Source organism: Dicentrarchus labrax, unplaced genomic scaffold (assembly GCF_905237075.1).
Source record: "Dicentrarchus labrax unplaced genomic scaffold, dlabrax2021, whole genome shotgun sequence".
In the NCBI taxonomy this organism is placed as follows: domain Eukaryota; kingdom Metazoa; phylum Chordata; class Actinopteri; family Moronidae; genus Dicentrarchus; species Dicentrarchus labrax.
In genome coordinates, this window is record NW_026136711.1 from 25,363,456 (window position 1) to 25,389,399 (window position 25,944).

Below are 25,944 nucleotides of genomic sequence, written 5' to 3' on the forward strand. Positions count from 1 at the left end.
TAAATTTTTACAGTGTTTTTGGTGTAAATTGATCCTTTGGTTTTTTTTACAATGAGAGTTTGTCACACCAACATGTGTTTCTGTGTTTTTCTCCTCCCAGAGTCTGATCAACCCATTTGCCGCCACAAAGAGATGAAAATCCTGCACATCAAAACAAGGACACAAAATGTATTTCAGTGGAAAACAAAAGATTAACCTTACATAACTTCCTACCAGTTCCAGGTCTCTTCCTCTCGTCTTTGCCAGAGATTTTAATAAGGCATGCTCTAGTTTGCTTCATCATGCTCGAATGAAGATTAACAGAACGCATCAAGCAAGGGGACAAGCAGCTCAATCAGACAATCTGTGGTAAGACTTTAAAGCTTAACAAGGTTATTTTGGGCTACTACCATGTAATGTCCCCAGGCTATTTTCATCCAGTGATTTGTCACTGTGTTTCCTCAACGTAGCTAAATCCCTGATACATAATAAAGACTTCATTAAGGCATCTGACATTATACACTCTACTCAGGAAATTATATGCCAATGATTTTTTGTGCCCTACTTGACTTTTTAATGCATCAGTGGACTGAACTTATAAACAAAACTAATTCACTGACAACTTTATTCGATACACTTTCCCATAAATACTAAAACAAGACTTGCATGTGGCTGTGACTCACTATATAAAGCAAAATAAAGTGTCCTCATATTAGTGCTGTTCTTCTAATAGTTGAGTCAGCTGTTAGTTGATGAGAAGTGTGAGATGAGAGTCTTAGTCTACGCACTTTTGATTAGTCGGCTATTCGCAGAAAACCAAAAAACGGGAGCTGCGACTTGCTACCAGGACGAAAGTATCAGGGGATTGTTGCAACATAGACCTTTTCTCTTGTAAACACATCGCTGCTGGATGTGCTAACTGCTAATCAGCCTCCCAGTGACCATGGCCGGGATCAAACACGGCTTCACAGGGTTTACAGCAGCTCCGACCAGGACTAGACATGGTGGGTTCAGGCGGGGACATGATAGGAGTGTCTTTGGAGCAAATTGATTTATATCTCCACAAGTTTTTATTTTTGTGAAGTTATTTATTTCATGTTTTGAATTGAGTCTGTAATGCTTCCATTTTGTAAATGGAGAGTAAAACCTGAAAAGACGAGAAAGGCCACAAGTACCAGGCTGTGGCTATTTCCTGGAAGCACAACATACCACCCAGTACGTACCAAACTGTGAAAAGTCTCAGCAGAAAAGATTCAATAATTAATTTTTGTGGGCACTGCAAAAGAGTGTATCTTGTAACAGTGTTATGGTCCTGTGTGTACCACAGAACTGAATGCAGATAAACAGCCGTGTATCTTAACTGATAGTATGCAAAATATAAAGCCCACATCAAACTATAACAATGTGTCTCAAGTGCTCTTTTATTGGCTTACCAATGCAAACCTACAACAGCTACAGGTCTCATGAATTTATTATCACATCAGCTAAGGTTTGGTTATTGCTCAAATTATGTCACAGACATCGTCACATTCTTTGATTTTGATTTTTTTCCTGACATATTTGTTAATTCATGAGGAGTCATTATGTTTGAAGCTTTTATGTTTTGTTTCAAATACAATCATTTCTTATTAATAGACATCTTTTATTCTGCAAGAGCAAGCTTTGTGCTTATTTATCAGGTTCATGGTAGATAGTGTTTCATTTTAGATAGCCGTGTCTGTCTCACTCAGCAGCTATGAAACAACTCTTTTGGATTTTAAATACATTTCCAATCTGATCTTTATGTTTGTGCATTCTGTGATAAAATGTAGATTTTTAGATTCTCATAATGAATTATAGTATTTTATTGTATTGTATTGTATTATTACATGTTTATTCCAATCTACTGTTACATAGTTTTTAATTCATGACTGCAGGTGTGTTTAGTGCTGATCACTAACGCATCACTTTTATATCTGCAGAGCGTTTTAAAATCATACAGCTGATTTGCCTTTAAGAAGATCATAATGAGTCTCTAAATGCCTGATTAGCTTTCAAGGTTTTATAGCCTCGTGAGCCAGTGTTGCAGAGCACATAATCATTAAAAGGTGAATCTATAATAAAGATGGTCTCCTGAATATTTACACAGCATTTCCTTCTTCCTCTCAGTGCAGACCTGTGATGCTTGATAATTTGATAAGAGTTGTGTGCGTTTTTGCAGCTGAATCAAAATTTAATAAATCCCAGTTTCTGTGGCAACATAACAAAGGTGTCGGTGCACATAAACTGCATGGATGCACTCAGTCTGGTGTCAATCATAGACTGTATAATAAAAAATGGACGTAGTCTCTGTAATGGCACCCATAGGTATCAGAAGAGTCGGTGAGAAGCTCAGTCACATATTTACTCAATCAAAAAATTAGCAAATATGTGGAGCGTGGGTGGAGTTGAGTGAAGCCTGGATGCTGAAAACAGCCGCCTGTGACGGCATCCACCTGGTTCAGCTTTGAATGTCACAATCCAAACACTGTTACTGACCAGGTAGTTTTAGACTTTTTTTAAAATGAGCTTTCCAGAGGAGGAAAAAATGTCTCAAGAAGTGGCAGTTTTGGTCGTTAATGGTGTTGTTATTATTAGTTCAAATTATGTAAGATGACTAGTATTATATGTGTGTATTAATTGTTTTTATAATGGACCACATTAGTTTAAAGCTCACTGTTTGGGGATAACACAAGCAAACATTATATATGATCTCCGAAGCTAATGAAAACTCACCCCTTCCTCCAGCTGCTTCAAAATAAAAGTCTCCCAGTAAAGAGAACTGCTTCTACTTTGAAGCAGCTGCAGGAAGGGGTGAGTTTTCATTAGCTTCAGAGCTCATATAATGTTTGCTTGTGTTATCCCCAAACAATGAGCCTTGAACTAATATGGTCCATTATAAAAACAATTAATACACACATATAATACTGGTCATCTTACATCATTTTAACTGCTTCTTTGTATGTGTTTATATTGTTATCTCAGTTAATGGTTTTACCCTGTTGTATGCACAAGAAAACTCAAAGTTTTGTACCTTTGTTGTACTGTTTTTTGTGTTTTGTCTGATGTTATGTTAGTTTCTTTATACCCTGATCCTAAGAGAAATTCATCTATTTTTTTAAGAGTTGAAAAGACAATAAACTTGAAAAAAGTTAAAACTTTTTTTTAAACTTAAAAACATTTAGTCAGCTTGTTTTGAATTGAGATTGGTGGAGAAAAAGCTTACCAGTGTGGCTCCCTGAGAGTCCTGTTGGTTGACCTCCTCTGCCTGTGTCAGCAGTTCCTGAATGTCTCCCAGCATCCTCCTCTCTGTTGACGCTCGTGTCTCATTGATCATCTCTTGGGTGATGCCTGTCAATCAAATACACAAGCACAAGCACAACCACAGCGTTAATCACAAGGGAGACAGTTCTTTCATGCCGGTATTAATGTTTGCTCTGTACCAAAAAATTTACTTCAAAAAGTGAACTTCATTTTCTGGATTGACAGATTTTTTAAATCACACTGATGTTTTTTTTAAGAAACGAATAATGGATTCCGTAATAAAAGCTTTTAAAGTTTGAGGTTTCAAGGTAGGAAGAAATAACTTGGACATGAGTAATTTCTAACATTCTGACTAAAAATGAAAAAAAATGTGGATGGTTATAGGAAACTAATTCATTTTCAAACAATTATTTCAATGTTTTCACTTGGGGCACACCATTTGTAGGATCAATACAGAGCTGCCAGAGCAGTTTTTGGATCTTAAATATCTGAGTTTTGATGCACTTTTATTCTGGCTTTTCAACCATCTCTCGGCAAAGAGTTTTGTGGTTTTTGGCCCAGCTGAAGCTCAGGTGATTCTGTCTGTCACAGCTACTCTAAATTCCTCCTTTAATCCACCACCCTGCTGCCAGGTAGGACTCAATACTGTGACCGCCACACTTGACTTCTTCTCCCACAGCTCAGCAGTAATGTCCTGTACTGTCCAGGAAATTTAAAGAAATGACAGATGTCAATCAGAACTGTGACTCCTGTACTCTCGCAGTGTGTGACTGAATATGTGAGTAAACTCAAAGGATGGATGAGGAATAAAGCTACAATTTATTTGTTTAAACATTGTGGATGCCAATAAGATTATGTACATTCCTTCATTAAAAAAGTAATGTTTGAAATTGTTACTTGAAAATGTTCTAACTGTCCTTAAAATGCTGGAAATGATAGCTCAAAGTTGAAATTTAAATATACATTTATTTTCTCTGAAGGAGAATCACCTGAAGCTGTCCACTTTTACTTGAAATTACAGTGATACATCATTATCAACCGATGTTGTCCTTTTGCTGACAAATTGGTATCATATCAGTATTGGTGTACATGTTGTCCAGTATGGAGGAATATGAACAGAGGCTGTGCAGGGATTTACAATACTGTAGCAGCACAGAATAAAACAGAAGAAGCAGCTCTCAGCAATGCCAACTAGAATTGGTTAACAATGTATGTATATGTTGAATTATTTAACATGTTAAAAAATAATAAAAAAATACCTCATATCAAATCCATGATCAGTGAATGTTTTCCTTCTTAACGGTATCGGTCTATAATTCCCATATCAGTTGGGCTCAACTTGAAATAAAAAGTAAAAGTAGACATGCATGCCCTGACTGTGCATATGTTACTGACAGTATTTCAGCCCTACGACCTTTCTCGTGACACTGAGTTATAAATTGAACCTGGGCAAGTGAAGCTGGAGGCAAATCCATCTACTCAACTAACATTTTAGCGTCCAGCCTGCCATTTTAATGCCAAACTCCTGTTTCAATGTCACACTCTCATGGCCCACACTGACATGTGATGGCCAGTAGTTGTGATAAAGGTGCTGAAAAATGGTGGGTGGGTAACCTGGTATTTCTCTCTGAATTTACAATCAAAATCACAGCTGGAGGGTGTTTAAAACCACAGGAATCAGGACGATGACAGTCCCCCTTTGTCGATTTAAATGAAATGCATCCCTCCAGCTATTATTTTCCTCTGTGTTTTCTGTTGTTCCTGCTAGCAAGCATGAATCTCTCTGGTACTAATATTACAAATTTTACTTGCTTGTTTCTGTCATATTTTGATTTAGCTACAGTGATGCCTCACAGCTTAGCAATGCCCCAAAGGAGTAAAGTGAGAAAACTGTCAATATATCACATAAATAACAAAGAAGAGCCTTAAACTGAAAATCTAACTGATCCCACGAAATCCTAAGGAACAAAAATTCTCAAACATCTTAAATCCACATCTATGAACGAGCATGTAGTTCCTAACTTCTCACACTGGATATCAGGTTGGCTGAACTTTAAATATAGCTGTTTTCTGCAATGACGACAATACTTTTAATTAATTATTTCTAATTTAATTTTTAAGATCGGCTCACTGACGGATGGCTGCATACTGTTAATTGTGGCCGAATGTAACAACTCTGTTTGTATCTATTTTGACAAGCTGCTGCTAACGTTAGCTCAGCTTGTTTCTCTGATAACTTAAGATGCAGACGTCCAATGACAAAAATCCCCCACCAGGTTAAAATACAGTTAAAAACCAAGATCTAAAAAGTCTGTCATAAAAATGTGGCTTAAAACAGGATAAAAAGTCAACCACAACACATTCACAAATGGGATATGACACCATTGACAGGCGACCAGTGAACAGACCATTACCTGAATAAAATTTCAGATTTCTCTGAGTTTTAACAACTCAATAAAATATATAACAGGTCTAGTGTTTATCGACATTTTAATGTGGAAATTTTACGTATTATATTTTTAAGATACTTGATTAAAATAAAAAAATGTCCAAACCTCCCTCCCATGTTAATATTTTAAGTCTGACATGAAGTATGTTTTGGGGGCGTTGATTAACAGTTGTACCAGTGACACAAACTCATTCCACATTAGTTCCATTCTCATGCTTCCTTCCCTTTTCACCAAAGATTATAGCTCCAGGAAGATGGAAGAAAGAAAGTAATCCAAATTGAATTAGGGATGTAATAAAGGATTATTTTCATTATTCATTAATCTGTTGCTTATTTTATCTGTTACTACCTAGAGTCTCTAATTTGGCCTCTAGGCAGTTACGAAGTTTAGGATGAAGTCAAATCTTATGTGTGACATCACTAATGCTACGGCCATGTTTATCAATAGTCTATGAGGTTAACTGGACTTCTCTATCCCTCCATTATTAGGGATACAAAATGATATTAGCTGTGCAGCCAGTTTGTTTCACTATCACATTTCCCATTTTATTTCACTGGTTCAGTTCCTAGTAGACATTTCCCCCTTATCACTGCGGCTCATCACAGATGAACTGGGCTCTGCAGGGGGAGGATCAAGGAAGAGCCAGATCAGTCGATGCTGCATATGAAGTGCTCTGTGTGTGTGTGTGTGTGTGTGTGTGTGTGTGTGTGTGTGTGTGTGTGTGTGTGTGTTTCTCTGTGCCCATCCCTGCAGCATCTCTGGAGAGAGAAGTCTTATCCAGCAGTACAGTGCTGAGAACATTTACGGGAGCAATTAGCAGCGCCGCTCTCCCTTTGATAGGCTTAATAATCATTCTCCTCACCTACTGTACCGCTATTTGCATTCAGCAGTTTGAGAGGCCCTATTGTAAGTTGAGAGCCTCATTTTCGGTTGTCTCTGTTTTCCCTCTCCAAGCCCCCACCCTCTCTCTGTCTATGTGAGTTTCTAATATTGTCTCACATCCAGGATGAAACTCACACGATGTTGGTGTCATGCACTGTTACACTGTTTAAACTATCAAAATCATTAACCCTGCACTTGTTTACAATCGGTACTTAACATAACAGGGCTTTTTTGACCTTTTAATTAGTCAGGGAAATATGACTGAGCACTCATGGTGCTCTCCAGCAGCAGCCTGTTTCCACACATCAGTTTTCTCCTGTTTACCACTGAGCAGCTCAACTAAAGCATTTGGGATTTACTATTATGCTGAAGGGCACCTTGACCAAGGAAAATTGTTTGCTGCTACTTCTCTAGCATGTACATATGCTATATCGGCAGCAACCCATAGCCTCAAACATGTAAACAAACGGGTGTGTGCAGATGATCAAGATGCTAGTTTGATTAGCCACAGGTTGTCCTGAAAGTAGATCCCTATAGAGAGCTGAAGTGAAACTGTGAAACCTCTACGTTCTGCTCCAGAAGTAAGAAAACCTCATTCAAAATTGTCATTTACGCTAATAAATAAAAATCCAGCCTTGGAAGAGAGCCTTGCTCAACAGTTTGATATGTGACTCACTTCTAATGTCTAGATAAGGACGTATAAACAGTATTTAATACCGCTGTTTAATATTTCTGATTTTATAGAAACTTAATGAGATACATTACCAACATTTATAAAGCTTACTAATTAATATGTTAAGTCTCGTTTGTTTAATTCATTACGAAGATTAAGTGAAAAAGCAACAATGTTGTTGTGTGCCAGACTATTTCATGGCTGGGAGAAGTTAACTCACTGAAGTTTCTGCTGGTTGCATGGCAACAGCTCCCTGCCAAGAAATAGTCCACGTCATCCCCCCATGAAACAGTAAAATTGTAGTTTGGATGCTGCATTGCTTTTATTATTATTAGTTATTTTGTGTTTTTATGCTTTTAATTGGACAGCGAGAGGCATCGACAGACAGGAAAAAGGGGGTGAGAGAGGAGATGGCGTGCAGCAAAGGGCTGCAGGTCAGAATCGAAACGGGGCTTCTGCAGTTAGGACTTGAGGCGAACGCTCTGCCAGGTGAGCTATTGGGGCCCCCCAACACTGCAGTATTTTAAAGTGATAACAATGTTCTCATCTAACTGTCCACCAGAGAGTGGATAAGCTCCCAAAATGCTCAACAGGAGCCAGTCTGGGCATTCCTACTACAGTATTTCTCTAAACTCAAACCCCCTGCAGCCACAGACTTTGTTGCTTGGTTTCCAACTGTGTGCGCACACGCCTGCCTGTAGATGTAACCGTTTACTAGAAAACAGAAAACAAAACATTGACGGAGCTTATGTTAAGAAGGTTGAGTGTGATTTCACTCCAGTGTAAATAAAGCTGTCTGTCACCCCGACTCTGTTTGTGTCAGTCTCTCTTTGTATCACACAAACACCGACACAAATGCGAACAGATCTAAAACATAAAACACACACAGCGGGTGTTTCCCTTCCCTTCCTCCTCTGATGTGCATGTCAGCGCTGATCTCCTTCAACTTTTCATGTCACACAGATAAACTGGCCGACTGCGGCTGTTAGCAGTGATACAGCATGAAGATACAGTATCCCAATCTGCATCCCGTCGGGGGTGAGAGAACTGTGAATATCTCAGAGCTTCCCCCCGAAGTGTCAATCCTGAAACTCTGCAGGACACTAAGTGCTTTCTCAGGTCACAACCCCGCTGCCATCTTCCTCAACAATCTGTTCCTGCGGTTGACATACTTTTAGGACTGCAGGAAGCTACAAACACTCTCTTATCCTGCGGCAGAGGTTAAGAAAGCTTTATACTGTATGTTAGAAGTAAGGATAGGGTTTGAGGGTCAAACACAGCTGTCAAATGTGCAGAATTGTGCAATATTGAACACCCTTCAGCCAATCAGAGCTTAGCAGCAACAAGGCTTGGTAGATCTGTCAAGGTTTAAATGTCTCCACATGCCAAAAATGTGCGTATTGGTGCTATAGTAAGAGTTACTCTAACACTAAAAGAGTTCTGAGGAACCGGATTAACTGTTTATCTGCTCTAAAATAAGCCGGAACTGTAGCAAGTCCAGCTAATTAGTATACTACCTACAGTGGTAACCAGGCATTACTTTCAAAGCAAAGGAGCACATTATTAACCAACAGTATGAGTTTGTAGGGTTACAGGTTAGGCATGCAGCTTTAGCCTTTAACACAATATCATGCAGTCTACTCTGTATGCATCAAGTAAATATTTCAGCCACTTTTTCCAAGATTCTCATTTTAAAACAATTCAGCTTGAAACATTAAAAAGTCAGCTGAACTCATGGAGCTAATATTTGCTCAATTAGGTAGCTAGCTACAGGTCATCAAATAAGAAACCTGCCTTTTTCTACTTCTAAGAAATAACTAAGAATTTAGTGGTAAGTCTGCCACCGTTATCATTGTAAACTGCATTATGTGCCGAATGAGAACGGAAAGCTTGACAGGAGTAGCAACACTAAACAGATGTTTAGTAGTGGTTAGATCCACATTCAGTTGTTTTAACGGTGCATGTGGTTATTAGGGACCTCTTTAACACCAGTATGACTCTCAGCTTCGCAAAAACATGTACGGGAACTATGAAGGTTAAAAAACCTGTAATGGTAAAATGATAGTGGTAAAAGTTAGCACTAACTGGCATAATTTGAAGAAAGTACAGCACAGCACAGCACATTCCCTCCAATGGAATAATTATGGTACATGGAGAAGCTACTTCATCGTATTTATTCAATCTGTCTGCAGGCATTGTGGGACTGATAAGTTCAAGGAAACTGTTTATGCACCTCAATGTCTGCAGCCGTGTCATCTCTTCAAACATTTATACTCTACCTCTGTTGGCCATAGCCGTCTCAATGATATCCAGTGTCGGGTCGTCTTCACACAGGTCGTAGGGCATGTTCCCATCAGAGTTGACTGCCAGCAAATCTGCCCCACTGTGAGACACAAGCAGATAAATGATTAACACCTACGGAATATACATTTTAATAGGCTAATAAATGTTATAAATTTACAATATCCATGGCTAACAAGAGGAAACGTTTAAATTTGCAAATGCACACAAAAAGGTAAAGATAAAAAGGCTAAAAAAAAAAGGTTCAGTGTGTAACATTTAGGAGGATCTGTTGGCAGAAATTGAATATAATATTCATAGGTATGTTTTCATTAGTGTATAATCACCTGAAAAAAGGAATAGTCGTGTTTTTGTGACCTTCGAATGAGCTGTTTTTACAGAGGGAACATGTTCTCTTTTATACAGGCTGTCACGTTCAACTGCCACGTTTCTACAGTATCCCAGAACGGACAAACCAAACACTGGCTGTAGACGGGTTTTACGGGTTTCAGGTGAGTTTCCTGGCCACAAGAGTATCTGCTGATACCGAGTCACGATCCAGAACATGTATTTTTCTTATTAATACAAGTAAATTATAGCTCTACATTGAATCAAGAAAAAAAGACTTACTTAATGTTTTTATATTTAAATAACAATTAAGGCTATAAAATAGCCTAACACACTCTCTGTAATCTTTTTTGTCTTGTCCCTGTCACCTGGGTATTTCTCTCTCCCTTTAAAAGTGTCCTGCAGTGTTTGTTGCTTCATTTACCTTTACCTGAGTGACCTAAATGAACTGTATTCTGTTTAGTGTTTATTTTTGTCGTCTATACATCTTTTTTTGCAGATAACGTGAATAAATTAGAGCTGACAACGCAGCGCTGTACACAAAAGCTTCGCCTGTGCAGCTGCACTTCTTCCTTTTTAATTTGCTATCGACTTGGTACCGAAGTATCGGTTCTCATGACATCCCTACACTGGTCCTTTAATCCGAAAAACCAGATTACAAAACAGCTAAATATAATTTTGGTGATGTTTTCAGATTTTCTTAAAGGTTTCATTTACATCAGCAATGTTTTTAATCCTCGTAACAGGCCTGTATTTCATATCAGTGATCAGTTGTGAGACCCAAAAAATGCTGAGAAAAAGCTGATCTATAACTCAAAGTCTTGGACAGGAATGAAAAAATAAATCTCTGTTAGAGCACTAATTGATGGTGCTAATTAAATTCCTTCAGTCCAGAACAAGTTGGCCTGCATTATTCAGTGTTTTTTAATCAGTAATTTCACTGCGGATAATGAGTCCAAGTGATACAATGAGGGGCTTGACAGGTCCTGCATGTCAACAGATGGCAGCAGTGTGTCTGTATATTTTGTGTGTGTATGTGTGTTTAATTCAGCCCATCATGTCCACAGTCAGAAACAACATAAGTGTGCACACATAAAGTCTTCAATTCTCTACATCTGTACGTGCCTCTTTGTGTAGATACTGTTATATCAGGGGGTCTAATTAAATACTAATTGTATGATCATGTTCATGTATGTATGTAAATATGTATGTATGTATGTATGTATGTATGTATGTATGTATGTATGTATGTATGTATGTATGTATGTATACAGTACTTATTTCAATTCAGTTAAATTCAAAGGGGCTATACTGGCAGGAGAAACAGACATTAACACTACCAAAAGAAAGTGTGAAATATATGTATATACACATTAGTAAGAAAACTAGTGTGTGTGTGTGGGTGTTTATTATTCCATATGTTCAGGGGTGAATGTGTCAGCATAAAGAAATCCTCTACAGATGTTAACCTGGGTCACTATTATTGAATTATAAACCCTAAGCCATTTACATAACAAAGACGGCTAATAACAACTCAATCTGTGCTATTATTGTCCTGGGGCTGACAATATTAGCCTTTATTAACTTGAATTGTATATTATGATGATATGATCAAATCATGTTGTACTGAATTCTGCTGTCTAAATTAACTCCAAGCAAATTAAAAAGCAAATTAAAACTCTATCATATGTGATTATCATGCATTTGTCATATCATATAAATGATATGTATAAATATAGTTAAATAATATTGTGATACTGATTTTAACAATATCTGCCTGCCCTCATATGTCCAATGCTTCTTTCCCACAACTGGAAAAAGTCCAAGACAATGCTATTCGCCCACCCATTTTCAAATCCTTGTTGTTGTGAATGATTTCTTTATTACAATGCTATGTTTGTTTTCTTGCTACTGCTGTTCCTCCACTGCCAGGTGCATTACCATCAATTTCCACTACTCCAGGTTGCACCCTCTGTTGTTTTTGGAACAGAAACTAATTTCTCTCGCCCAGAATTCAATTAAAAACAAATCATTCACAGGTTCCTACATTTTTGCCTACAGTGTCCCACTGGGGACAGTGGGTGCATATATACCGAAAGATTTGACAGCACAACAACAATGTTCCTGTTAATTTAAGACTATGGTGTTCGTACAGGGTTTACAGCTGATAATCGCTCCAAAACTACCCAACTCAATAAAACCTCAGATGATTTTCTTTCTCCCCGATGAACATACAATATAAGATGTTTTCAGACCAGTTTTGGGGACTGTCCATTGCATAGCTCCTCTGAGAATTATACCTTCAGAGCTTTTTCTTCTGCTTGCATTCGCACCACCAATAGGAACAATAATAAAAATAAAGTACAAAGTACAAAATTATAAATCTGGACTAATCACCGCACAATTCACTGGAGGTCCTTCTTGAGCTGGGAGAGTACCTGCTCTTAAGTACAAGCTTAGAAAGTCCCTCAAAACGCTGTTCTAAAAACTACAATTCCTAGTCCCTGCAGTGTGGACACAAACAAAAAAGGGGGACGGGGTCCTCCAACTGTTCTTAAAACTATGAAAAAGTTCCTCCAGTCCAAAACCGCATGTACTATACTTAATTCTTTCTTTCCCCTATAAAACACTGCAAGAAACCAGGGTGTAGTGTATCTGTATGTCTTACTGTGCAATAAGAATCTTGACCAGCCCTGCATGGCCACATGTAGCAGCGGCGTGCAGCGGCGTCCACAGCTCGTTGTCCTGAGCGTTGACACTCGCTCCTCGGTCCAGCAGGATCTTCACCATCTCCTCATAGTTATCGATACAACACTGTAGTGAAAGAGAGGACGAGGGGTAGAGTGAGACAGGGAAAAAAAGACATTTGTTTACTCTTTGATGCTGTAATACTTCAGTTTGAGTTAGATGGAGGGAAGAATTGTGACAAGGTGAAATAAAGTGCTGTTTGTAATGCAATCATCAAGTAACATGAGAGTTCTGGCGACAGTTCCCTCTTGTTTGGAGGAAAATGAAATGCCGGCTGAAAAGGAACTAGGAACTTTATTATTTTCAGTCTGCTGTAGCATATAATTCATACAGTGAGTACTAAGCTGAGCTGTATGCCTCGGCACTTTAATCACAGCAAGAAAGGGATGAAAAGAGACTCATTTGTCACCAAGAGCACAAATGAACAAGAAGTGCATTGAGAAGACAAACTGTATCTCTTCAAAAGTCCTTTAATAGCATATTGCAAAGTGCAAAACTGAGAACACATTAAGCCAATTTGGACACAGTCTTTCTGACATCTCACCCATTGTGTGGGTTGTTCCTTGGATCTGAGACAGAACGGGAAATGCAACTATAACTCACACCCATTCACAGAGGCAGGGAGACAAAGACAGAGAGGGACAGAAAGTATTTTCCTTGTTAAACTTGGGTGTGATTACAGGGTGGGAAGGAAGGTTCATTTTTTCCATGAAAACCATCCTCCAATCTAGCTGCTGTCAGCAACAGCAGTTTTCTCCATCAGAGCTAATTGGTGTGAGCGTGACAGTGCTGTGCCGCTGAACAAAGACAAATGCGTCCGAGAAGACGTGAAAGAAAAACAACAAGGAGAGAGGCTGCAAAGAGCAGACATGAAGTCAAAGAGATTACTTTGTCACAGTAGGAGGGTCAGATATAATCAGAAAATTGAAGGATTTAGAGCAAATGTCTGAAAGTGGCATTTTACCGAGCCGGTGTTATTATTTGCGTTGGTTAAGTTGTAGGATTCAGTCTGATCTATCACGTTACGTTGTACCCTCCCATCGCTCCAGTAGAAATGTCATGAAAATCCTTTGTTCCCAATAACAGCTGCAAGAGCACCTTCACTTGTGTGAGAAGCCACTGGAATGTTTTGTCTCTGTTTTGAAATGTAAATGAAACATCTGTCATGATGAAATGTAAAATCTCCTCCGACAAAATGACCGCTGTTAATTCCATTATGATCCAACCCACTGAGAGTCCTTTACTGAAGATTTAAACAATGAGAGGGAAATGAAAGAAAAAAAAGGTTGATAATAAAAAAGGAAAGAACCAAATAAATAAATAATTTTGACAGCTGCTTATTCTGTTAAAGGTTCTGGGAAGCAGCAGCCTATCCCAGAATGCATTCAGATCCATCCACCCTGGGAGGGTAAATAAGTTTCCAAGTGTTTACAATGATCCATCCACCCTGGATCATTCTGTTTCTAGTTCGCTCATCATCTTTGCTATAACAGAAAAATGATGCAAACTGACATAAATCATTATTAATTATATGAACCAGAGTTGAATCAATTAGTCAGTTTTTGATCATCGATTAATAGTTTGACTTGTTTTTCAAGCAAAAACTCAAAACACTGTCTGATTCCAGCTTCTGAAATGAGAATATGTTCTGCTCTTCTCTGTTTCATGTCATTGCAGATTGAATATGTTTGCGTTTTGGTCAGTTGGTTAGAAAAAATGAGAAATTGTTTTTAGACTAAATTATTAGCCCTGATCTATACTTATTCAGGAAATACACAACAAGAATCCAAAGGCCTTTTGTTTTCATTTTAGTATTACTCAACTGATGAATAGAGTTGATATTGAGGACAACAGGATGTTGGGTGCCCTGGAACCATCCTTCCTCCAAATTTATGTTGCACAAAACATGATTGTTGATTTTAAGTCAAAAGGCATGAAGTAACCTCTGCCATCTTACAGCATTTAACATCAACATGAATTCCATGCTACAGCTTCAAAAGTTTTAGGTAACAAATAGTCCGAATGTAAGCTACGAAAATTATGCATCGATCCAAAATAATTGTATATTAAAAGACAAAATATCATATTAAAAATAATACAGGGCAGGTAGTAGAAGTGAGGGGTAGCAAAATTTGTTTAGAGCAGAGAGGACAAACTGAAAGTGTGAAAGTGAAACTGTGAAAGCATTAATCAACAACCTCACAATCCCTGCAGTTGATGCGCTATTGCTAAGATTCATCATTATTAATCATTATTTAAGAACTAACATGCATGGATAAATGAGCAGATTCACTGAAACTTTTCCAATCTAGTTTTCCAATCTAGCTCCTGTCCTGTGGGTTTCTGTTGGGGTTGTACTGCTGACCCAAAGCCTGGCCCACTTTTTTTAACGCAAGAAATAAATCACATTGCTTGTTTCATCTGCTGGAGCCTCCACATGAATCTGACAACATCAGAAGTGTTACAGAAATGTTGCCTGGTGCTATAACATAACAAGGTGATTTGGAGAAGCTGGTAAACATCTGTTGTGTTCAGTGACAAACGTCTTATAAAGAGTTTATTTTCCTCTAGAAGTTGAGGTGTGCAGAGAAGACTTTTTTATTTTCTGTGGATTTACATAGAAGATGAGCTGAAGTGCAATCTCTAGAGGTTTCAAGTATCTGAGAACAGGAGCAAGTCAAACAGTAATACAGAGAGAGGCACGAACATGAATATAAACTAGCAGGATGGAAATACCAAGAAATAGAAGTGGTTGGCAGGTTCAAAGACAGACGACAGTAACTTTGGAAACAACAACAGCAGATTCTCTTCTTCACCATCCTATTGATATTTTTAAAAATTTAGACCTTTTAAGTGATTTTAGCGCAGGAGAAAATGACTCTACACAACTTTATACACAACAACAATTAAATATACAAGCAAGTACATAACTATTCTTGTAGTAATGAGTATTGAGTGTTTAGTGTCATTCAGCCAGCAAGAACTGAGCACAGAAACCTATTTTGTGACAAGGTGAGCAGATGTGACTGTGAGATGATTTAGTAGAAAAGACAGTCAACTTTGGTACCATGTACCATGTCTCAGTCACCTGTACTCCATCTCTGTCTCTGCCTTCCAACTGCCTGAAAGATAATATTAATCTGAATGCTTAAATAACAATAAAAAAAAAGAAAAGAAATACAAAGACCACATTGACGTAAGGAGAAAATTTTTTGTGTGTCTCTGGAGTTTTGTAACTTCGACTGCCAAGGCTACTCAGATAAGGTGGCTGTGACAGGAGTATGTGGTGGGGGAGTACATAAATTAATATACAACACAAGAGAGGAAATGAAATTACTTCACAGATGCAGAGGACAGATAGCAGGAAGACGGATAAGAGGTGCAATAGATGCATTGAAAACACAACCGCTGACTGACTGGAAACATTACCGGCTGACAAACACATCCTGTGAGCAACATTTTAGTCACAGTGGGAAGTATGTATACGTGGAGATTAGCAGATTTAAGGCCTTTTTACACACAGTCCAACATTTCCACATGATAATTGTGTATTTTTTCTTGAACTCGAGTTTGAGTTTTACATTTAGTTTAAATCTAACTGACCACTAAAAGCCGATCAATACTCAGCTACGGAGCCACTGTTTACATGATGTGTCCCAAAGAAAGGGAAAGTCTGACCTGCAGATAATTTTAGTGTCTGGAATGTGACAAGTAGGACAGCAGATACAGATCTGAAAGTAAAGCAGAAAAAGCACATGGGCAATATGTGGCCTGGTTACACATCTCTAAATCACTGCCCATATCTCAAATCAGTGTGCTCATTAACAACGGTTTCCCTGGTTAGATAAACAACCGACCCAATTACACTCTTTAAAACCCTCCTTTAAGGGAGGGTTTTGCTGCTTCATCTCACTATAACCAGTATAACCAGTATCTTTTGGTTGTTAACAATAGCAAACTTCAGATACTAAATGACATGACTGAGTCAGTTCACCAAATGCATTTATTTCTTGAGCTTCAACATATTTCAAAGATCAACCATTCAGTGATTTGTTTCTCAAAAATAAAATAAGATGAACACAATTGTAAGACTGAATAATAAAGTGAAACAAATTGTTTATTCAGTCTGAATATCAGGGTAGATGATCTGCAATTTACATTTATTGCCAAAGATTCTGTTCTGACCTTTTTTTCAGTAGAAGATGTTAAAAGATTATGAAGAAATCTCTGTGATATGTATATATGAGAAGGGAAACTGCCACATTTTACTAAAAGCAGGCAGGCAGCATGAAAAGTAAAAAAGAACATGAAGGCTTCAGTATGGAGATCCTGGTCCCAGTCACGGAACATAAGAGGATGTTCGCTTAAGGGTTTCTCTTTTTTCTGAATCTTTGCACAAGATTTGGTATGAAAGGACCGTGTGCATGAAAACCACAACCTTTCAGTATAAATTCAGTTGGACTTGGTGTTAAAGGCCTTTACTGTCAATGATGTTCAGGTAAGAAAGGTGAGAGACATAATGAGCGAAGTGATATTCAGTGGAGGCTGGTTTATTTGTGTCAGCAGTAAGCAAAGAGCAGTGAAGACAACAGATTCTAAGGCAAAGACAGAAGAGGATGAGTCACACATTTTTTTTACCATGAGTGTGTCGGTGTGTATGACGGTATTTAAATTGGCAAATTGTACATCTCGTTACACGGAGATGGTAATGCAGAGAGCAAGGATTTCATTTTCTGTCTGAGTTTTGTAATTGGCAAGCTTAAAGATATAATTCAGGGGAAAATGAGTGGCCTCATAAAACTGACAAGAACAAGACTCTTAAGAGACATACAAGCTTGTCAAAGACATCCGATACACTGATGGAGTAGCTCACATCTGAAGCTCCAGCCTTCAGCAGTGATATGACAGATGTCATCAGAAAAACCCAAGAGACCGCAACCTACACAGCAGTTAACAAATAGGCTAATCTCCTAACCTCCTTCTGAATAAACCCACATACTTTGGGCCGCCGGCTAGCTGACAGCCAAGCTAATCTCTTAGTTTTTCCTCTGAAAAGAAATCATACATACTTGCACCCACAAGCTAACTAGCCACTAAACTAAACTCCTAGCCACCACCCTTCTTGTCTTGACAACAAGACAATGAGGCAAGCAAGGAAATAATGTGCCTTTCATGAAAACTATTCACACAAGAATGGGAGTGACAAAGACTCAGATTATGCCTAACGTGGCTGGTGAACAACAGCAACAGTCTTTCTGGGAACCGTAAGTGGGCTGAGATGACTGGACTCCGAGCTGAGTAGCACAATGATGAGGAAAAAACTCCGAGACTATGACTGAATGGCTGAAATTCGATCAGGGCTAGTGCGACGAGGGCTGTCGGTGACAGAGCTGGCACTGTGACTGAAATACTGAGGGGTTAAGTGAGCAAGACCAAGAGACCAAGGACCAGGTGGCTGAGAGTACAGCTAAGACTGCGGGAGGTTAAAGGAAACTCAAAATGCCAAGTTCAACTGTTGAGAATTAGACCTAAAATGCTAAATAAATTGAATCCAGGCTGTGACAAGCAGCTGGAATATGGTGGACGATTTCTGGGCTCAGGTACAGCTTAAACCACTGTTGCATGACATTTTCCTGCCTCTCCTGTCACTCTCCTTCACTTACTGTCTAACCGGGCATCGACACTTAATCACATCTCTGAAAAATAAATGAAAAGACATGACTAAGAAACAATACAGGTGCTAACAAAGAACAAGTGACGGATACAGAGGTATTACTGAACTGAGTGCAAGAACATGGTACTGAAAGGTTTAAAGTCCTCAAGAGGCTGAAGTAATGAAGATGTGAATGACTGATGAAAAGTCTGGGATCACACAGATATGTGGTCTCACAACTTCACAGCTCAATTCCATTACAGGACAAGTTAAAAGCCCGTCTCAGTCATCTCTGTACAGTCTCTGTCATTTCTGCATAAATATTTGAGAGGCCGAATCATTGAAGTAAATGTTTTTAAATGTGACTCCAGCACTCAGTTGATGTTCTGGGTCATTGTGCCCACTCAGCCACACCATCCTGGGGTTCCTGAAGCAAAACGCTAGAACTCAGAGCCGGATAACAGCTGTGACTCAACAAAATATGGGACAACATTAGGTGTGGTGGTGTAACTGCCGATACAGGCGAGAAAAAGAAACTGGGTCAGGGAAGCTATACCCTGCTACTATATACGAGATCTCCCCCTTTAATATCGCCGAGCCGTGAATTTGTGGCCTCTCAGCGGGGGACCCGTGCTGTTGTGGCTGTGCTCAGTAGCCAAGCCAACCAGGGCCAACACAACCACCCTCAAACCAAAGCCATGTCTGAACTGATTGAAACAGGCGTGTCAGTTATTGAGATTTTGTAGGTTGTAAATGGCTTTGGAGATCACTTTTTGCTCTCACTCTGTGTTGAGTTACTGATAATACAAACAATTCCTGCTGCTACACATCAAAAGCTGTCTCCAAGCAAACCAGTGGGAGCTCTTATTGTGAAGCAGCCATATAATATGCAACCTACTTAGCAGTTAGCAGTGCTATTCTTAAGAAAGTACGATTAAGATATGGATGTATTCTCATTTCAGGAAGTCAAGTGAAGGGACTGCATGGTCTGAAAGGAAGGTAAGATAAATGTCACACTTTTGTTTAAACAGAAATAACTTGACAAAGAATATATGTGCATGTGTATGAACCTCTGAAGACATATCTAACATATATACACACAGAAACACACACACAGAAACACACACACACACACACACACACACACACACACACACACACACACACACACACACACACACACACACACACACACACACACACACATATGTGTTTCAAGGCAACGGTGTGCAGTTAGGTTACTTTTCAAAGTAGTATAGTTCTCAATGACAGACTTTTATTGTGGTGTAAAATAAAGGTCAATGTTGGTCAATGTTTTTTATGAACATATCCACTGATATTCACAGCCAAAGGACACGGACACATTCTATGGGCTAAAGAAGCCCAAGCCAACAGTTTGGATCAATACAGTGACTAAGACTGTGCTTGCTACACAATACAAATGTTCTGAACAGATACGGTATAAAAACAAATAAAAAGAGTGTTTATTTTTTTGTTATTATTATATGTATTTCACTCAAATGCTCTCTCTAAATGTTCAGCATCCTTCGGATTATTCAAGTATCCCCACAGTGCACACTGCTTTATTTATAATATAATGTGCGCTCAAACTTATCCAAATAGCTGGATGTCACGTTACACAGAATCTACCCTTTCACTGGACAATCCTGCTTTTTCTGTCCTCTATTTTGGGAGCCCCATGTTTCCAAAACAGCGGTCTCAATTAAATGAAAGAGGAGGTTGTGTTTTTCATGCAGCACTAATGACGGTCTGACCATGGCCTTACACACAGTCATCTAAACATACACATGCATGTTTAACCTTGTCATTGAACAGAAGGTCTCCATTCATCCTTCACATGTGACATAGACAGCTAAAACTGATATGTTCTCTATCAGGACTGAAACTGTCAAGGTGCTCTCATGAAGCATTAACTTCTTCTCATGAAATAACTTAATAAACATTGAAAAGCGTGTGTGTGTGTGTGTGTGTGTGTGTGTGTGTGTGTGTGTGTGTGTGTGTGTGTGTGTGTGTGTGTGTGTGTGTTCTGGCACTTACAGTCCCCCCTATTGATTGATGTCTCATATCAGTGAGGTGAGACCAACCCTAGATACGTATGACATCTAATTTAGGGAAACATCAGCCCCACTTCTCTTCATTTATCTCTCTCTTCCATGTGATACGCGTGTGTGTGTACATGTATGAATTCCCCACATGTTTTTCTGTCTGTATTGTCTGCCCCCCCCTCTGCCTGTGTGTGTATGGGTGTATGGCAGCATTTTGTCAAATCAAAAAAAAAGGTGTCATCTTGAGGACAGTGTGCAGTCTGACCCATCCAAATAACAGATTATCGGGTACACACACACATTCAAACCTGAAAGGTCAATCTGATCTCTTGGCGGCCAACAGCCCACAGCTTTTAAAACACCAGCCACGCCGGTGGTGACTGATGGACTTCAATTTTCTCTCCCCCTGTTCATTTCTCTGCCTCCCAGCAGGAGCCTGAATATTAGGCTTTGAGCAGCCGAGGGGGAAAGAGAGACGGCTGTGTTAGCTGAGGCGGAGCGAAAATAGGCAGGAGAGGTGAAGGAGAGAGGACATATAAACTGTCAGAGGTATAGTTCAATTGTAGAGAGAGACAAATGAGGAGAGGGGGCCAGGAAGGATGAAAAGCAGGGAAGAAAGTGAGGTAATACATGAGTATCACATCCTTTTGAAATGGTTTAAGATGAAGAGCGAGCCTTCAGGGAGTCAGATATGTTTTTATTTTACTATAAAATTTGAGTTCTGGGGTTAAGGAACTATTAAGACTGTAAAAATCTCCTTTTCCGCCCACAAAGATGCTGTCCAGGATTTAATGTGGGTTTAGGGGTGAAAATTCTGATCTCTTCCAGCGACTGACATTTCAGTGTATGGGGGACAAACAGAGCAGTTTGATGCTTGTTTGTGTTTACAGATTGGGATGTTTTCTTCAGCGTCTCCAACCTGTAGTAGGTGAACCAGTACGGTCAGCAATTGCAGAAGCTTTGCAAACAGCCTTCTGTTTGAGTAATCAAACCTGTGGATGGATGACTTGTCCAGAAGAATGTGTTCATCTGAAGGAAGTGCAGGGGTCGGTTTCAGAAAGATATTTTAAGGCTGGTCTGTAGTGTTAAGGCCTGTCTTAATTTGATTAAACAGATGAATCTAATGCAGCAGGTTATACTTATTTTAGGTCCAAAAAGTTCCCCTAGGCTAACCCAGAACAAAGAGCTAAGTTTCTATGGTAACAATCAAAATTTGACTCATAATTTGTGGTCTGCTAACAATTTTGTGGAGTGAATAATGAGAAGGGAAAGAGAACCCTGTTGGAGATATACAGCAGTGAGAACATCATTCAGTCATTTTCATTTGTCCAAAGAAACTAGAAACGATCCTCTGAGTGGTGAGTTAGTAGAAGTACTGCCAGTCCTGCCACATTAAGAAGATACGGTATCTGTGATCTGCTACAGGTCTGAACTGCACTCAGATTTTATGTTACTGGTAAGTTTTTTTATCAGTAAAATGTCCTTTTAACTGTTGAATTCCTCCTAAAGGAAAACATTTTCTGCTGGAGTGAACAGAGCGGTTTGATGCAGTTACTCGGTCGGCCATGTTTTTAATTTTTTGAATAATGTCTTTTTCTAAACTATAATTCATTGCACATCAGTCCTACTTAAGATAGTCAAGAAATAAACAGGTTTGTGCAACAAATGAATTAAGACGTCTATTTGAAGTCTGACTGTTTGAGTATGAGATAAGCCGGTGCACTGTGGTGACAGGAACTCGCTAAAAGTCAGAGGAATGAAGGGGAAAAAAAGTTTTTGGTTGGTTTGTGAACAAATGAGACATGTAATGATCAATTATTTACACAGACACAAAGCAGTTTTGAGTGAGAAGTGATTTGGAACATTGATTTGAATGAGGTGGAGGCTTTGATTATCATGCCAGAAATGGCTGTAATTAGCAAGTGAAAATAGGCCTGATCCTCTATCAATTTCCTACATCAAAATGGACTAATTTCCCCAATACTGAACTCATTTCCTCACTATTATAAATCATTTTTTCAGTGTCAAAAAACCTCAACACATTATTCTGCACAAGGCCTTTAATTCCTAAAGCTGCAAACTAATCACACCAGGAAATTATTTAATTATAGACAGAGATGCTAATGATAGAGTAATAAAAGTTTAAAAAAGAAGACACACAATGTTTTACTGCTCCACAGAAGCAAAACAAGGAATACATCACACAGCGTGAAAGTACATTTTGTAGAATTTTTTTAGTCTTTGGTATTTTATGTTGAATCTAATGTCGAAATTCAGCAGTATGTCTTAAAGAAGGGTGTGTTCTTTCAATGCGCATCAAAATGATACAGAAAATAAGCTTCATTTTGCTTTCTCTTGTCCTGTTTACTAGAAAACTAATATTTTGTGTAGCAGAATAAAAGCAGAAACCGATTTTTTAATATATATAAATTATTTACCTTAGTCAGTTACTCAGGAAAAAGCCTTGTAGACGATCTGTTGTAAAAGCAGTTATTTTTTTCTTTCTACTGCTATTTGGTGCACGGTTTATAAGATATTCTGTGCATAAACTTCTAAATGTCATGTTTAGCTGCCTAAGGAGATTATAATTGAATTTAAATTGAGGATGCATCATGTGCAAGACTTCCCGAAAATAACTGACTACATCACTTTTATTTCCTTTTGCCCACAGCAAGCCAGCATACGCTCCAGTCACTGTGACTCTCAATAAGCGGCTGTATGTGAATTTATTTCTAAATTATTTCTATAAAAAAGCCTGAATCACTAGTTAAAGTATCAAAAGGTGTCCCAATATGTGTTTTTTAGTCTAGTTTATCAAACAACAGCAAGACCTTACATAAGCACTACTGGGTCTTTAGTAACCCCAGACCATATTACACACTTTCTATTTCCCTCATTTAAATTAGTTCGGCCTTAATTTCTTAAGCTATTTGTTATATGTTAACATATGTTACCAGGAATCATGTAATGCTATGAGTGAAAATGGACTGCATCTACAGTATATAAAGCTTTTATCCAAAGTGCTTTACAATTTTGCCTCTTATTCACCCGTTCACACACCGATGGCAGTGAACAACCATGCAACAGACTGGTCAAACCAACTTGCGGTTCCAGTATCTCGCCCAAAGATGTGAACATGAGGAGCCGTGGATCGAACCGCCAACCCTGCTCTACCTGCAGCTGTCACCAGGAGACGTCTTGCTGTGACATGCAACTAACTAATCTAATTACTTTACATCATTTGTAATTTTCAGTTTGAGATAAGACACAGATTAGTTATTAGAGACGCTGTTTCAGGATGCCATCTGAGAGAGAACTCACTGAAATCAAACAGAGAGAAAAAAAAGGTGTAGAGAGACAAACACAGGTAGAGACAGTCGGACAATCTTACCTGATGCAGGGCGGTGAGACCGTCTTCATTGCAGAGGTCTGGACTCACATTGTTCTTCAGCAGGTAGCGTACTGGTAGAAAGAGAGATGGAGAAACACATAAGTGAAGGTGGAAGTCTAAACTATCTAAAAATAACAGAAAAACATTTCTCATTTCCCATTTTTTCTACATCCTTTTGCTTAAAATAAAACTATGTTTCCTCTAACAAATTTAACCAGATTTAGAGACCTCACTTTACTGCATGCACTAATAAAATGCTATTTTGTGGCTGAGAACTGAAAGAATATTTGGTTTAAAGTCACAAGTTGCGAATTCAGAGAAACAGATGTTGCATGGAGATAAGGCTTTCTAGTTATAATCAATATTTCAGAAAGAAGGCTGCTGTAAACAAACAATTGATGCAGGATAAAAGCAAGATGAGATTCCATACAACCCAATTCCTCCTGATTGCTCACACAGCCCGCAGGTGCACCTTAACTTAGCCTTTTGTTACCCAGTGACATCACCAACCAATCAATCTACAATCCATTAATCTTACCGCATCATCGTGATGCATCCCTGCAGGAACTTCAATCTCTCAAATTATCAGCCTGCCAGGATGTTACCCAACTGACCTTGGAAATATGGATGGATGATGAGTGAGGGGGAGGGTTGGGGACGGAGGATGATGTAATGATGTTTGGGATTACACTGCCTCACAGTCCAAACAGATAAACCCTACCGTCCGGACCTTAATTGACAAAATATCAGCTATGACAGTGTGCACACTGGACAGCTGCCTGACTGCTAACGCTGCTAAACCTGCCGGCCTGAGCAGGAAGCGGCAGTGGCACAGAAGGCTACTCTCCACGTCATTATTATCCCCAGTTTTTGGCGGTGCTGCCAGCCGCCTTTATTTCACAGAGACAAAAAAAAACAAAAAACAGAGCGAGTGGGTAAATCAGGTTATGACGCTGAATGCTGAAAGAGAGATGAGAGAGATTTGGGATGATAATGATCACATCTGTCCCTCAGTATCACAGAAAAATGGTCACAGAAACATGAACTACATACACCACATGTATGCGCACTAGAACACAAAGCCAGAGGGCTACACACATAGACACACAGCTGCAAATTCATTCAATAAAGCACAGTACAGTACAGACACTGATGCAACCACAGCCAAGCATTGGTTGAAGTCAGAAGTAAAAAGTAAATGCTATATGGGCGGCTGTGGTTCAGAGGTAGAGCGGGTCGTTCCTTAAGCGGAAGGTTGTGGGTTCGATCCCCGGCTCCTGGTGCCACATGTCGAAGCATCCTCGAGCAAGATACTGAACCCCAAATTGCTCCCGATGCTGTGCATCGGTGTGTGAGTGTGTATGAATGTTAGTTTCTGTTCGATGGACTTTGCCATCACTGAGTGAATGTGTGTGAAAGTGTAAAAGCACTTTGAGTGACTGGAAGACTAGAAAGGCGCTATACAAGTACAGGTCCATTTACCATATCCCGCATTTATATACAGTATGTTCATATATCAATCTATGAAACTGTTTATTGTGCTTTCATGAATAATAATAGTATAATTTAAAAAAAGATGCATAAGTCGATAGACAGAATATATTTTTGATAATTGATTGATCATTTGAGTCAGTTTTTCAACATTACTTTTTTTGGACTGCTGGCTGGACAAAAGAAGACATTGGAAGATGTCACCTTGGGTTTCCAGAGTATTGTAATATTCCTCTTTCACTATTTTCTGATATTATATAGACCAAGCTCTTCACTGTGTACTGAAAGCAACATGTTAGCAGCAGCAGCAGCTTCAATCCTGTGCCTGCTTTTACACAGGATGCATTCAGGCAAAAGTATTGAGCATAAATCACCTGTAGTGTTTCGGCAACGCTAGGAGCCTAACACACGAAATGCATAAGAAACCTGAGAAAATGCGAGCCACTACGCAGCCTGTTTAGGGATCTAGCTTGATTAAAATAGACGCAACATCGTCAAAATTAAACTGTAAAAGTGGGAAGATCTATATGTCAATATAAAATATATAAATGGGTGCAGGTCCATGCACCCATGCCTACACTGTATTATCCATTTATATAGCTCTCTGTTTTCTCTACATGCAGCTTTGGTGTACCTGGCGCGCAGACACACACACACACACACACACACACACACACACACACACACACACACACACACAC

The 25,944-nt window shown here is 39.0% G+C and overlaps 1 protein-coding gene across 2 annotated transcripts in view; it reads right to left on the reverse strand.

Moving 5' to 3' along the window:
• Positions 1 to 25,944, reverse strand: part of ppp1r16b (protein phosphatase 1, regulatory subunit 16B) — an 85,367-nt gene that overhangs the window by 9,420 nt on the left and 50,003 nt on the right. For both annotated transcript variants that reach the window (XM_051414396.1, XM_051414397.1), the window contains exons 3-6: positions 23,753 to 23,823; positions 12,563 to 12,708; positions 9,546 to 9,649; positions 3,224 to 3,348 (exon numbers count right to left, since the gene is read on the reverse strand). In XM_051414396.1, coding sequence (XP_051270356.1) covers positions 3,224 to 3,348; positions 9,546 to 9,649; positions 12,563 to 12,708; positions 23,753 to 23,823 — 446 coding nt within the window. The remainder of the gene's footprint in view (positions 1 to 3,223; positions 3,349 to 9,545; positions 9,650 to 12,562; positions 12,709 to 23,752; positions 23,824 to 25,944) is intronic.